General features: G+C 61.9%; 2 protein-coding genes across 3 annotated transcripts in view; both read right to left on the bottom strand.

Annotated features, from left to right (window-relative positions):
* Positions 1 to 59: 59 nt before the first annotated feature.
* On the bottom strand, positions 60 to 7,136 carry HSD17B1 (hydroxysteroid 17-beta dehydrogenase 1). 2 transcript variants are annotated; one of them, XM_073325714.1, is made up of 6 exons: positions 5,777 to 7,136; positions 4,726 to 4,887; positions 3,856 to 4,035; positions 3,274 to 3,367; positions 824 to 1,007; positions 60 to 378 (listed from the first exon to the last, which is right to left on the bottom strand). In XM_073325714.1, the coding sequence occupies exons 1-6, from the start codon at positions 5,871 to 5,873 to the stop codon at positions 208 to 210; spliced, it is 888 nt and encodes a 295-aa protein (XP_073181815.1). In that variant the 5' UTR covers positions 5,874 to 7,136; the 3' UTR covers positions 60 to 207. The 2 variants fall into 2 exon arrangements, with proteins under 2 accessions (XP_073181815.1, XP_073181814.1); XM_073325713.1 differs by lacking the exon at positions 5,777 to 7,136 and having other exon boundaries at positions 833 to 1,007; positions 4,726 to 5,735.
* Positions 7,137 to 7,231: 95 nt separating this feature from the next.
* Positions 7,232 to 13,281, bottom strand: part of NAGLU (N-acetyl-alpha-glucosaminidase) — an 8,962-nt gene continuing 2,912 nt past the window's right edge. The window contains exons 2-6 of the mRNA XM_073325712.1: positions 12,616 to 12,763; positions 12,014 to 12,160; positions 11,399 to 11,484; positions 10,504 to 10,760; positions 7,232 to 9,960 (exon numbers count right to left, since the gene is read on the bottom strand). Coding sequence (XP_073181813.1) covers positions 8,744 to 9,960; positions 10,504 to 10,760; positions 11,399 to 11,484; positions 12,014 to 12,160; positions 12,616 to 12,763 — 1,855 coding nt within the window. The 3' untranslated portion in view covers positions 7,232 to 8,743. The remainder of the gene's footprint in view (positions 9,961 to 10,503; positions 10,761 to 11,398; positions 11,485 to 12,013; positions 12,161 to 12,615; positions 12,764 to 13,281) is intronic.

Raw genomic sequence — 13,281 nt, 5'->3', positions numbered from 1 at the left:
ACCCAGGGCAGTGCAGACTACAGGGCGCAGCGGTGGGGTGGACGGAGCCAGGAGCCGTGCAGGGAGCAGACAAGTTTATTGGGGCCCCGTGGCAGGGTCACGTCCCCACTGGGGGGGAGCACAGCCCACCTGTACAAACTCAGGGCAATGTGAGGGCTGCTTCACTCCGAACCCCTCCTCGCTCTGGGACGGCCATGCTGCTCCCCCTCACACCCGGTCGCCCTGGGCCTCGCCCGCAGAGAACACGAACTTGTGCATGGCGCGGACGTACTCTGAGCCGTCAGGGCTTGTCAGCTTGAGCCGGGTGAGCGGCATAAAGAACTGGGTGGTGAAAGAGCGCAGAGGGGGGCAGGGGGTGCAGATGGCTTCCAGGAACACCTGGGAAAAGCAGAGAGGGGGCACATGAGGGACAGCTCCAAGCTGGCGGTAGGCAGGGGACCTCTTGGGGGCTGGGGATCCCCTCGCTGAGGGGCAGGAGGCTCAGCTGACAGGAAGAGCAGGGCCATGTCAGCATAACAGGGCCAGAGCCCTGCCTGGGACTGTACAGACCCTTCCCCTGTCCAGGGAGCAGCCCCACCTTAGGCCCCTGTGGGCAGAGAGGGCTGCGCCAGGCTCCCCGCCCTCATGCTCCCCGGGAAAGGGAGCAGTGTGAAGACAGGGGGTGGCTGCACCCTGTCACGGCCGACTCATGGCTCTTCTCCCCAGGGCTAGATTGCTCTGCGGGCACCCCTCCTTGGCACTCTGGGGCTCAGGGCTTGCCTCAGCCCCTGGCCCTGGCCCTGCCCCTCTCCCCTGGGCAGAGAAGCGGGGGGCTGGGAGCGACCTGCAGGACCTCCTCAGTGTCTTGGGCCACATCGCGGAAGAGGCTCTGGCTGTGCTGGAGGTACTGGCTGTACAGGGCACAGGTCTGCGGGTCCAGGCCTTGCAGCACGCAGCCCTCGGTGTCCATGCGCTGCAGGTTGGCCAGGAAGCTCGTATTGACTGGGCCACACTCAATCAGCGTGATGCTGCGGGAGGAGAGAACAGAGACGGGGACAGCTGTCTGTGCAGACAGAGCCAGCACGCCCCACCCTGCCCAGGGGCAGAGCCCCCAGTGACACCCTACAAGCACACACAGAGGGGCTTTCACCCCCAGGCCCTGGGCACTCGGCCTCTTGAGCCAGTTCTGCAATATGGCCCCCAGGAGCTGGAGGGGTGTGTGTGACGGGGACAGGCCCAGAGGCAGGGAGAGCACAGCCGTTACATGCTAGGGCCGAGGATGGTGGCATGTTGGACTTGCTGGTGCACAGACGTCTCCAAGCCACCCAGATTTCCCCTCCGTAGCCGGCCGCGGTGCGAGCGATGCTGGAACTGGAATGCTGCGTGCAGGTCTGGGGCGAGTGTTGTGTGGAGACCTTGGGGAGGTGGCAGGAAAGAGCCACAAAAGCGATTCCAGGGCTGGAGACGATGCTGCACAGGGCGAGGGACCGAGCCCAGGCTGGTCAGCTTCCCAGAACGGTGACTGAACGGGGACTAGGACAGCGCGGCAGGACCTTCCCGGGGAGAAAATGTGGGCTCCCTAAGCTAGCTGAGAAAGGCAGAACAGGAACCAGCAGCTGGAAGCTGAAGCCAGATGAATTCCAGTTAGAATTAAGGCAGCGGTTTGTAACCGGGCAGGTGACTGACCACTGGAACAAGCTCCCCAGGGCGCTGGTGGGTTCTGTCTCCTGGGGTCTGCAGACCCAGACTGGTGCCTTTCTGGGTGATGCTTTAGTCAGACCCCAGCTCTTGAGCTCAGGACAGGGGAACCAGGGGATTCTCTGGCCTGTGCCATGCAGGAGGCCAGACCAAACAATCTAACGGTCCCTCCTGACCTTAAACTCCAGGAATGGATGAACGCCAGCGATTCGGGTGTTTCCATCCTCTTGCCTGGAAGTGCCCCTGCACTGTCAATTGGCTGCAGGATTATTCTTCCCTTTGTCACAGAGTCCCCGGGCAGTGCTCTGGGACTGCTCCCTACGAAGCCAGGCAGGACTCTGGGGAAGTCTCCTCTCTGGGAGCAGCCTGTCTGCAGGACACACAGCTCACCCGGCTTCCCCCTTCCTGGGTCTGACCTCGGAGCATTCAGCCTCCTCTGCCCCTCCGTGCGCTTCCCACACCGAGTCCTCCCAGGCGGGTGTGACGATGAGACAAAGCAGGGAGGGGGGAGTGTTGACCTGGGAATGTGCCCTGGGGAGGGGAGACCTGAGAGCCTGTCACCTGAGCCGGGAGGGGGAGGGGGAGGTAACACCTCTACCCGGGAATGTGGACGGAGACTGCAGCAGGGAGCCTGCTGGGAGGGTTTAGTTTCAGTTTGGGGCTGGGTGGAGGAACACAGGGAACCCCAGGGCTGGGGTCTAAGCTCCCTGCTCCCCCAGAAGGACTTGACTGAGGGGTCCTGCTTGTACCCACAAGCTCTGTTTTGGACTGTGTTCCTGTTAATAAACCTAATAAACCTTCTGTTTTACTGGCTGTCTGAGAGTCTCAGTGAATCCCAGGAAGAGGGGTGCAGGGCCTGGACTCCCCCACACTCCGTGACAGCAGGGTCCTGGGGAAGCCGGAGGGTTCTGCCCCCCAACTTCGCAGTCAGACGTGACTCTCAGACAGCCAGTAAAACAGAAGGTTTATTAGACGACAGGAACATGGTCTAAACCAGAGCTTGTAGGTGCAGAGAACAGGACCCCTCAGCTGGGTCCTGCTCTGGGCAGGGGGTTGGACTAGATGACCTCCAGAGGTCCCTTCCAACTCTGATATTCTATGATTCACACCATGTCCCCAGCCAGCCTCAAACTGAAACTCTCTCCAGCCCCCCCTCCTCTGGGCTTTGTCCCTTTCCCGGGCCAGGAGGGCACCTGATTCCTTTGTTCTCCAACCCTTTAGCTCTCACCTTGCAGGGGGAAGGGCCCAGGCCATCAGTGGCCAGGAAACAGGGTTTCGGCCATTCTCTGTGTCCAGACCCCTGCACACACCTGCCCTCTAGGGCTCTGCAAGGACCATACAACCTTATCCCACCCCCTAGATACTTAAGAACTGCCTAGGGGAAACTGAGGCACCCCCACACGATTCAGAGGAACTGTTAAGAACAGTCCCGCTTCATCACACTCTTTCCGTCCCAAACTACTGAGCAATAGCACCAGGCTACAGCTGCCTTGTTCCACCCCAGAGGTGGCTGCAGGGCAGTGAGTGCTAGCGACAGGTATAAAGTCCTTTGCATGGCCTCAGGCCTGTTCACTGTGAGCTCCCCGCGGTACTCACTGCACATTGAACTGCTGCAGGATCACAGCCAGGCTCTCACACAGACCTTCCACGGCAAACTTGCTGGCGCAGTACACGGCGTTGAAGGGGATCCCTTGGGCACAGCAGGAGGGACGGGTGAGAACCAGCAGGGAGACCCAGGCCAGCTCCTCCCAGACAGACCCTAGGAGCTCAGATGTTATACTGGGCCCCACTTTTCACCCCTAGGCGGAGGGATTTGCAAGGCTACGTAGGTACCCACAGGCCATGGGGTGCGGGCAGCATCACAGAACACATGCATGGCTGTCCTGGTGCGTGCACACATCAGGGGAGCTGCTCTCCAATCCCCGCCTCGCCACAGCAGCTGCTCGAGCTCTTTGTGAGAGGCCCAGTCTCCCCAGGGTCCTGGTGGACAGTGAGGCCATGCATGGCCGGAATCTCCCCAAGAAGGGTGGGGCCGGGACCCCACAGGCTGCAGTGAGGGGCCGATGAGTGCAGTGAGCAGGCACCTGGGGAGAGGGTCGCTGGGTTCCACAGGGACAGGGCTTCTGACCAAGCCTGGCTTGGGAGGTACCTCCCCCATGGGGCAGGGGGGTCTCTCACCTTGCAGTGCCCCCACACTGCTGGAAATGATGATCTTGCCAGCCTTGCGGCGCTTCATGCCGGGCAGAAAGGCCTGGATGGTGCCAATGGTCCCAAACACGTTCACATCGAAGATGGTCTTCATGGCCTGGTAGGAGCAGGTCTCCAGGGGGCCCATCAGCCCCACCCCGGCATTGCACACTGGGGGTGGGGCACAGCAAGGAGCCACTGTTAGTGGGGTGCAGGGAAGGGAGCTCCCTGGGGCCCACGTCCCCCTCAGCGCCAGCCCCATGTATTCAAAAACAAGTCAGCCCCCAAAACATCATGAAATTGGCTTAGAAATCTGAAGCATGGGGCTCTGGTCATGGGCTTTTGTGGGCTGAGCCCTTAGATCTTACCTGTCCCAGTGGCCACCCCGACACCAGGGCTGGACACTTCGGTCTCTTTCGCAGTGAGAAGCGTGATTCTCTCCCAGTCACGGGACAAACCCCAGGGACGGCAGGAGCAGCAGGACTGGACATTATCCCCTTCTGTGTGGTGGGGGGTGAGGGGGGCCTAGGGCCTCACTGGCCCTCCCCACATTGCTCTGGGGGCCTCCCTTTCCCTCAGAGGCTCTGCAGGGCCCATGGGCAGATCCCAGGGGCAGCCCCTCGAGGAGCTGGCTAGTGGGGTCTCAGCTGTGCAACCCCCCGGACCTGTCACACATGGCAAACCTGGCAGCTGGAGGGGAACCTGGCAGATCTCCCTTGGTGTCCAGCAGGTGGGGAGAGGCAATGAGCTGGCTGGGTAACTAGGCCCCTTTCCCAGGGCGGGCCCAGGAGGGCGGGACGGAAGCTGGGGCAGGGTCGAGGAGCATGGGGCTCACAGAGATGCCTGGCCAGACTGGCTCACCCAGCACGTCGACACGCTGCTCCTGCAGCTGCTGTGCGGCCGCAGCGAGCGAGAGCGGGTCGGTGACATCCAGCTGCAGGATCTCCAGGGTGCTGGCGTGGCAGCCCCTCACGCACTCCAGCAGCCGCTCCTTCTTGGCCAGGTTGCGCATGGTGGCGTAGACTAGGAGAGAACAAGTGCCCGGCTTTGGGGTGGGGGCTGCTTGCAATCCCCCCCAGCCACTGGGCAGTTGGCAGCGGATCTGCTCTGCCTCCAGGGGAGGCCCCCCACTCTGGTGAGTACAAAGACCCTCCTGATATGGGCGGCTCCAGCAACTCCAGAGGACAAAGGCTCTGCTGTGGATTGCACCATGCAAGTGTCTTCTGAACGTCCCCCCCCCCCGCAGGAGATACCTTGGGCCCAGGCTCCCCTCAGACCGAAGGCTCATCCTGGCCAGTTCAGCCCATCCACTGGCCCCAAGGGGCTAACTCCCTCCAGGGCCACACAGGAGCAGAGCGAGTGACTCGGTTCCCCCACCTCCTGGGATGCAGCAGATCTCTAGGGAGCCCCATCTGCATGGACCAGGAGCAGCTGCTGCCGCCCCACAAGTGCTCAGGACCCCAGCCAGCTCACCACCAGGCATGTGCTGGGACTAGACACCCCTTGTGCTGCCTGACACTACATGGCTCCAAGTCACCTCTCCTCCCCCAGGCTGCGACCTGCCCAGGACCATTTCCTTTTCTCCTCCCCTCTGGCCCCAGGGAGTTTATTCTGCTGAGACTGCTTGGAAGGGAGTAGCCTGGCTGCCCCATTGGTTTCTCTCTTAGGGGGCCTGTACGCCATTACCTTTAAAGGCGTGTGTATCCCGTCGGCCCCACCATGCCCGGCCCCACAGCATCCCCCATCTCCAGCCCACAGCTAGTACTCCCATCCCCTGGGGCTGAGGAGCCCACCTCCTTCCCAGCTGAGGAACATGTATCTGCCGGCCCCTCGTGCGCCCATTGCACTGGAGCGCACCAGCCACGGGGTCAGGACTGGCTCCAGCTCACGGCTCTATGAGCCTGGGGAGTACCTTTAAAGCGGCAGGAGGCGTCCGAGGCCAGGCGCACAGCCAGCCCCAGGCCGATCCCCGAGGAGCAGCCTGTAATGAGCACCACGGTTTTCTCCATCGCTGGCTCTGGCTCGGAGACTGAGCATCCAATGCAGCTGCGACGCCTGCTTCCCGCAGACAGCCCATGGGCTGTGGGCTCTGCTATTTTGTCTACTTTCTTATCTCAAGGCTGGGCTCTCCCCCATCCCTCCTCCACCCCCAGCAGAGCTTCCCTTTTGCCTTCACTCTCAGCAAGCTGAGAGATAAGATTTCAGCAGAGAGGGCACGGCTGAGGCCCCAAGCAGGGGAGGGGTGTGGCGGGGCAGGGGCAGGCTGTTTGCAGGAGGCGACAAATGGCCTCACCCCGGCCCAGGACACGGACTTAGGGCTGTAACAGCCCCAGGCAGCCATGGTTAGCAGTGGGGTGGGGGGTTGACAGGTAGGAATTGGGGCCAGCAGAGACCCCTGGACTCAGCCTGATCCTTCCCCATGGGACAGGGCCAGAGCAGGATCGCTCCATGTGCTCTCCACCATTTCGTCCAAACCCCCATTAACACCAGCGCCCCAGCCAAGGAGCTTCCACTCCTCCCCTTGGAGCCACCAAAGCCTGGCGAAAATGGAGAGATGGCCCAGCTGCTGCTTCCCCCATCCACTTGGCCAGTGACCCTGCCAAAGAAGGAAATTCAGCTGGTTTGGCAAATCCATGCTGGCTAGTCCTTGTTATCCACCAGGTGCTTACACATGCATTGTTTAGTCATTTGTTCCAGTCCCTTTCCAGGGATCGAAGTTGGGCTGACTGGCCTGTATCACAGAATATCAGGGTTGGAAGGAACCTCAGGAGGTCATCTAGTCCAACCCCCTGCTCAAAGCAGGACAAATCCCCAATTTTTGGCCCAGATCCCTAAATGGCCCCCTCAAGGATTGAACTCACAACCCTGGGTTTAGCAGGCCAATGCTCAAACCACTGAGCTGTCCCTCCCCCCTGTAGTGCCCTGGCACTTCATTGGTCCCCTTCCTAAAGATGGCAAATGTCAAAGCCTTCTCCAGTCCTCTGGGACCGAACTGGAGGGAAGAAGCGACTGGTCCAGGGGCATCCAAAGCCAGGCCCCTGCAGTTGCTCATTTAAGACCCACAAAAGGGTATCTTGGCCATGAACCTCAAGCCAAACTCCACCGGCATGGAGCCCCCAGAGCTCCGAGTGCAGAGCTGAGTCCCGCAGCGCCGGAACAGCTGCCTGGCTGCAGACAGCCTGGCCGGGATGCGCCGTGTTGTGACTGCCTGCAGCTGTGAACTCCAGCCTCTGGCTGTTCTCAGAGACCTGCTCCGATTCACAGCTGCCACCCTCCTCGCCCCGCTGGGCACAGCGCCCAGAGCCACATCGCCCTCTGTCAATAATGCCGGGAGGGGATGGGGAAGAGACACCCCCAGACGCGGAACGAACGGCTGCCAGGGCTTTAATTGGCAGGCACAGTACGGGCATCAGAGCCTCTGAAAAGTGCTTCCAGTTCAAACCAACTTACGCAATCGTATGAAAATCATTCAGCTAGAAGAGAGAGAGTCCACGGCAGCCCAGCCCCCGCGCTCCGGCTGCACCTCTCGTGCCCCGAGACTGGAAGCAGGTGCAAGGAGGAATTCAGACCCGTGCCAGCTCTCCTTAGGAGCCTCACAGGCCGGTGCGGGAAGGGGGCAAGGCACAGAGCAGCACTCTGGGTGGAGGGGGGCGAGTGGGGGGGTCTCTGGTGTAAAAATATACTGTCCTCATAAAAATATATTCCCAAAGTCTGTTTTTCCTTTAGTACAAAGGCACAGAGGGGGTTCAGAGTGGGGAGCCAGCCCCCATCCGGACAGGTCCTGGCACTAGGAATAACCCCACGGGGTGAGCTGCTGTTCTGGGGCAGATCTGCCCCCATTTGAGACCAACAGAGAGGGCACGTGGGGAGAAGAGTGGGGACAGCCCTTAGAACTGCTCTGACACCCAGGGGCTGGGAGGGGGCTTCTGGGGGGGGCAAAGGGGGGACAGGAGTTGAGGCAGCACCCCCTAGCCAGGGACAGATGGGAGCTGCGGGCGATGCAGTGCCTAGCCCTGGGCAGGGGGCAAGATTCGCAGGGACCCGGCTGCAGTGCGCACTTTGCAACGGCATCAAAGCAGCAGGATTGGGGCTTTCCGGCCTCCCTGGTTTTTGTTCTTTAGACCCCTGAATAGCAGCGTGTTCACACTCCCCTCCCCGGACAGAGAGACTCTTCCCCTGGGCTTGCGAGGGTCCCGCTGCATTTCCCGCCCCGGGTCTGTTCAGAAGCGATTCCCTCCTCTGAGAGCCTCCCCAAACCTTGCAGCTGCCAGTGGTGGGGAAATGGGACTTGGGGGTTTTTCAGCCTACAGCAGCGAGGGCATCACCTACAAGGTGGGCACTGCCCACATGTGCCCATTCCAGATCTGCACCCAGCACCATGGTATCCCAGCGTCTACCCCTGCCCCCTTCTGCAAATCCCATGCCCCCAGGGGATCAGCACTCTCACCCTCCGTCCTCCCTGCCCCTGCAACAGGCCCCGTCCACCCTCCGCCCCACAATCCAGCGGCCTCCCCCAGACACTGGGATCAGCCTCCAAGCCGCAAGGCTGGGCCGATGGAGACGCTGGTCAGGTCAGAGCATCCCAGCTCCCCGAGGGTCAGTGCAGGATCGGTCCCTCCAGCCCTTTCCCCAGGAGCTCATTCCCCAGCTCGCCGTGCTGCACTGGTGGGTCCAGCCCAGTCCCGCTCCTGCCCACACGGCAGCGTGGCTCACACACAGCGCAAGGCTCCTGCTTGGTTTCCCTTTGGGTCCACGGCCTTGGTTCAGGCTCTGGCAGAGGCTTGGGGGGGTAGGACGGGGAACCACCCTCTCCGGCGTGGGAGAGGCCGGGCCAGCCGCAGAGACGCCATTCCCACCCCCCCAGAGCCACCAGCCGCCCTCACGCGGCCCCGACCCGGCCGCGCCGCATGGCACGGGGGTAATACTTGAGGAAGATCTTCCTGACGATCTCCAGCGTGTCGCCGGCCGGCTGGGAGGGGTAGCGCTTGCCGTTGTAGATGAAACCCCGCTCCAGCTGGAAGACGGCCTGGTTGAACTGCTCCTGGTGGAAGGGGGTGCCGGTGGTCAGGCTCTCCACCAGCGCCGAGACGAAGAGGCTCCAGCGAACCCGGTAATAGTCCAGCACCAGCCCCCCGAGCTGCTTGTTGGCGTAGTCCAAGATGTTGCCGTTGGGCCCCCACAGCGTCACCTGGTTGCGGGCGTTCAGGTCGTACAGCTCGGCTTCCTTGTCGCTGGTGGCTGCGGCCCGAGCCTGCTCCAGCCAGCGGCCCAGCAGGAAGTGGGGGTCACTGGCCAGGAGGCCGTCCAGCGCCGGGAGCAGGTCGTACAGCAGCACCCCGCCGGCCGTCAGCAGCTCCGGCAGCGAGCGGCTCTCGAAGGCCCGCTTGATCTCCAGGTAGTACTCGCTCACCAGCTGCTGCGCGGCCTGCCGGGTTACGTCCACCAGGTCGTAGCGGAAGGCGGGGCTGGGGCCCAGCTCGGCAGCCGCACCCAGCAGCAGGCGCCAGGCCTCGTAGACGTCGCTCGTATTGTACCACAGGCCCGTGGCCATGCGCAGGGACGGCCGGCGCACCAGCGGGCTGCGGTTGTGGTTGGCGCAGAGCCCCGAGCAGTTGTAGACGCTGCGGAGCAGCAGCTGCCAGGCGCCGGCCGCCTCCGCGTTCCTGGCGCCGTAGCGCCGCTCGGCGTAGTTGGCGACCCACTGCTGGAGGTCCAGTGGCTCCTGGCGCCAGCCCAGCTCGCTCATCAGCTCGTAGACCATGTCGTTCTGCTCAATGCCCTCCGGGGCCAGGCCGGTGCCCACCAGGGTGGAGTTGGGGAAGCGCCGGGCGTCGAAGGGGCCCCGGTTGATGCTCTCCACCGTGCCAAAGAGGCCGTGGTTGCCGCCGAAGTTGTGCAGCATGCACCAGATGAAGGGCTGCCCATAGAAGGACTCCGTCCACTGGTACACGGGCTTGGACTCCGCAAAGAGATCCAGCACGATCATCCTGCCGCTTGGCACGCCACGCAGCAGGGCCCGCACCTGGGCCGGCTGCCAGAAGTCGGGCTGGTGCTGGAAGAGCCAGCCCTGCATCAGCCACAGCGCGTCGGGGTCGGCTGGGGACAGACACACAGAGCCGTTAGTGACCTCAGGACACGCTGTCCCCCCACGACAGAGCTGCCCCACACCTGTCGCTCCCTATAAAGGGCTCAGCGCATCAGCTGCCCTTGGGCTCTGAGCGGTACCAGCCCCCCTCTGCCTGCCGGCCCCGAGAGCTCACTGTGCAGCTCACCCCGCAAGCTGCATGTAAGGGCCTGGCCTGCTGGCTGCAGTCCCCAGAGCCGGTTCAGCCCAGACAGGCTCTCCCGTGCACTGCCCTCCCAGTCTCGCTAATGCCCCTGCCCTGCAGAGCCCTCACCATGCCCCTCCTCTGCGGAGGCTGCTCACAACTGGCCACCCATCCACTGCCCTGAAATGACCAACTCATTCCAGCTGGGCCACCAAGCCAGCGCAGCCTGGGGACAGTCTGAGCTGCAGCCCCGGCCGGCAGGAATCTAGACCAGCCTTGACCCAAAGCCCGGGGATGAAAGGTTCCCAGCTCCCCACCCCGAGCCATCCAAGCCCTTTAGGAGGAGCCTGGTTTCCTGCTCGGGTCCTACCTCCGGTCATGGATCTGAAGACGGCAGCGCTGACCCCTGAAAGGTAGGCAGGGTCGGAGGACAGGGGGCTCATCTCATTGAAGGTGTCTGCGTTGTAGATGTGATCCGTGCCGAACTCTCGGATCAGCTCCTTCAGGAAGAGGGTCCCGATCACTTGGAACATGGGATCGCCAGGGTCCAGCAGGTAGGCACACGAGTAGGTGCAGTCGAAGTTGCTCCAGCTCCCGAGCCGAGTGACGTTTATCCGAGGGAAAACCCTACGGCACAGAGCAGCAGCCAGGAGTCAGAGCAGGGGGCAGGGCTCTCCCAACCCACCCAGCAATGTAGAGCTCTGCACGTGGGTGCAAGGAGCCATCTGGGGAGCCTGGCCTAGATGGGTGTGCACAGCTACTAGGGACGGAAATATCGGTTAAAAAAGGAAACCGGTTAAATGATTAAAATTATCTAGTTTAACCGGTTAACTGTTAACCGAGGTGGCTCTGGAGGACCAGCGCAGGGCGGCAGGGGCTGGGCTCCCACTGGCCCAGCTTGAGCTGGGATCCCAGTGGGGCTGTGGGCCTGTGTCCGCTCCAGCCGCCTACCCGCCAGGGTCCTGCCAGCCTACCACAGCCAGGGATGGGGTCCCGCCTGCCTGCCCAGCCTGGCACAGCTGGGGCTGCTCCAGCCGGCCACCGGGGTAAACGGTTACAGTTCGGTTAACAGTAAGCCTAATGCTTACCAGTTAACTGGTTAATCGGTTAACCATTTACATCCCTAACAGCTCTGTCAGTCCCATGGGTCTCTGCTGCTCTCAGGCACATGCGGCTGAGTTGTATTCGGTGGGGACAGACGCCCATCTGGGAGAACTGGTCTTGCCCAAGCCCCAACACTGACGCACTCCCACATCTGTATCTACCTCAAGACACCCCTGGGGACATGCCCCGCGAACGCTGGCAGCACCGGGATCATTCCCAACGACCGCATCCTCTCCAGGATCCTGTACTGGGAGAAAGGAGGAAAAGCCGGATAAAGGGGGAGAAGGGGCCGGGAGACGGAGGCACGTTGCTCTGGGCTGCACCACCCAGCTCAGGGACAGACACGCACCACATGAGCGTATCCGTACTGGAGTCTCCCGCCCCCAATCGTAGCCCTGAACAAAGCTCCAAGCCCACAAGTACCAGACGGGGGGGTGGGAAAGACAGCCTGGCTTGGAGCTCAGCTCAGGGGCTGCTCTCAGTCCAGAGGGACTAGGACGATGGAGACAATACCCAGGTCAGCTCAGTGTCCCAGCTCTTTGGGGGCCAGGGCAAGATAGTCCCTAGAGCACGTTTCCTAGGGCCCTTCCCCCAGGCACTTATTCCACAGCCCCTGCATCCCATGGGCGGCACCATACCCCTGGCTCCCACATGCTTGTCTGGCAGTGCACGCTGAGGGAGGAAGAAAGCAGGGAGAACTGTCGCGGGGGCGTCTCCACAACGTGCAGGCTGGGTGCTCACAGACCTGGCCCCAACAGTGAGCCAAGCGCAGGTACCTGCAGGTACAGCTGCTTTAGGTTCCAGGAGAGAGGCAGGGGCCCCGCCCAGGTGTGCAGGTTCCCCATGCGGTTCCAGGCGAGGAAGGCGGGCCCGGTGAAGTACTCGTCTATTTCAGACTGGTTCAGGCCCAAGGACAGATACACCTGGAGCGAACGGGGGGAAGAACACAAGGAGCGACGTCAGCTGCTCAAAGCAGAGGGCCAGATTCAGCTGAAGCCCTTTGCTGCTCCCTCCTGCAGCTCCCAGCGGCTGCTGACGGGAAGATGCTGCCCTGCTGAGCACAGCGCTCGCTCAGCCCCACAGGGTGCGTTCGGCCTGGATGTGCCCAATGCTGGAAACGCTCCCCTCTGGCCAATCCCAGCCTCCGCAGCCCCAGCTCGGCCAACGCAGCAGATCTACCTGGCCACGCTGACCAGAGATGGCTGGGCTGCTGGTCAGCTGCTGCCCCACATCAAGGGGCTGGGTCGCTCCCCGGACGGCAGCCCTCCCCACAGAGCGACCTGTTCTGTGCTGTCCACAGGACAATACATTTAACGTGTCCCCCCAGCCAGGCCCTGCATGCAACACGGCTTCACTAGAGACCAATCAAATACTCAACCCGCTGCCAAACAGCCTCCTGCCCGGTAAACGCCAGCGCTAGGTTGATGCCGTTGAGCGCCATCCAGTCGATCTCTCTCTCCCAGCGAGGCCAGTCCCACCACACGTAGGAGTAACTCTGGGTGCAGACATTCTGGTAGTAGCGGAACCTGGGAGCGGAGAGAACAGACGCCTCAGAGAACATGCCAGACTCCGGACCCCACCCCAGGAGACTACCTCGGGGTTGGCACAGGTGAAAGAAGCCGGGATGGAAGCAGCTCCTCGCAATGGAACTTAATGTGCATCCAGGCATCTTGTCCGCTCCCGGCCAGCACTGGCCCCACGGATGCTGGAGAACTAACTCAGACAGCCTCTTCCCCTGAGCGCAAACGTTACACCCCCGATGCTACACACGGGGACTTTGTTTTTTCAGTGGAGACACTTTTTTTGTGTCGATTTCAACATCCCCCTGTGTGTTTTGCAGCTCAAACACCTACAGCTCATGCAAAGCCTAGCAGGGAAACTGATCCAGTTGTTTGCAACAAACCAAAGGGCCCATTCTCTACGTTAGACAGAGAGGAACGGTCATTGTCCAAGACTAATGAAGCACAAGCAGCGAACAGGACAGCGAGGACCAGGCACGGAGACCCCCTGCCGCGCTCTCCGGTAAGGCAATATCTTTGCCCGT

Source organism: Lepidochelys kempii, chromosome 27, assembly GCF_965140265.1.
Source record: "Lepidochelys kempii isolate rLepKem1 chromosome 27, rLepKem1.hap2, whole genome shotgun sequence".
NCBI classification, from domain to species: domain Eukaryota; kingdom Metazoa; phylum Chordata; order Testudines; family Cheloniidae; genus Lepidochelys; species Lepidochelys kempii.
Note: the sequence above shows the minus strand (reverse complement) of the source record. Positions and strands in the feature narration are given on the sequence as shown.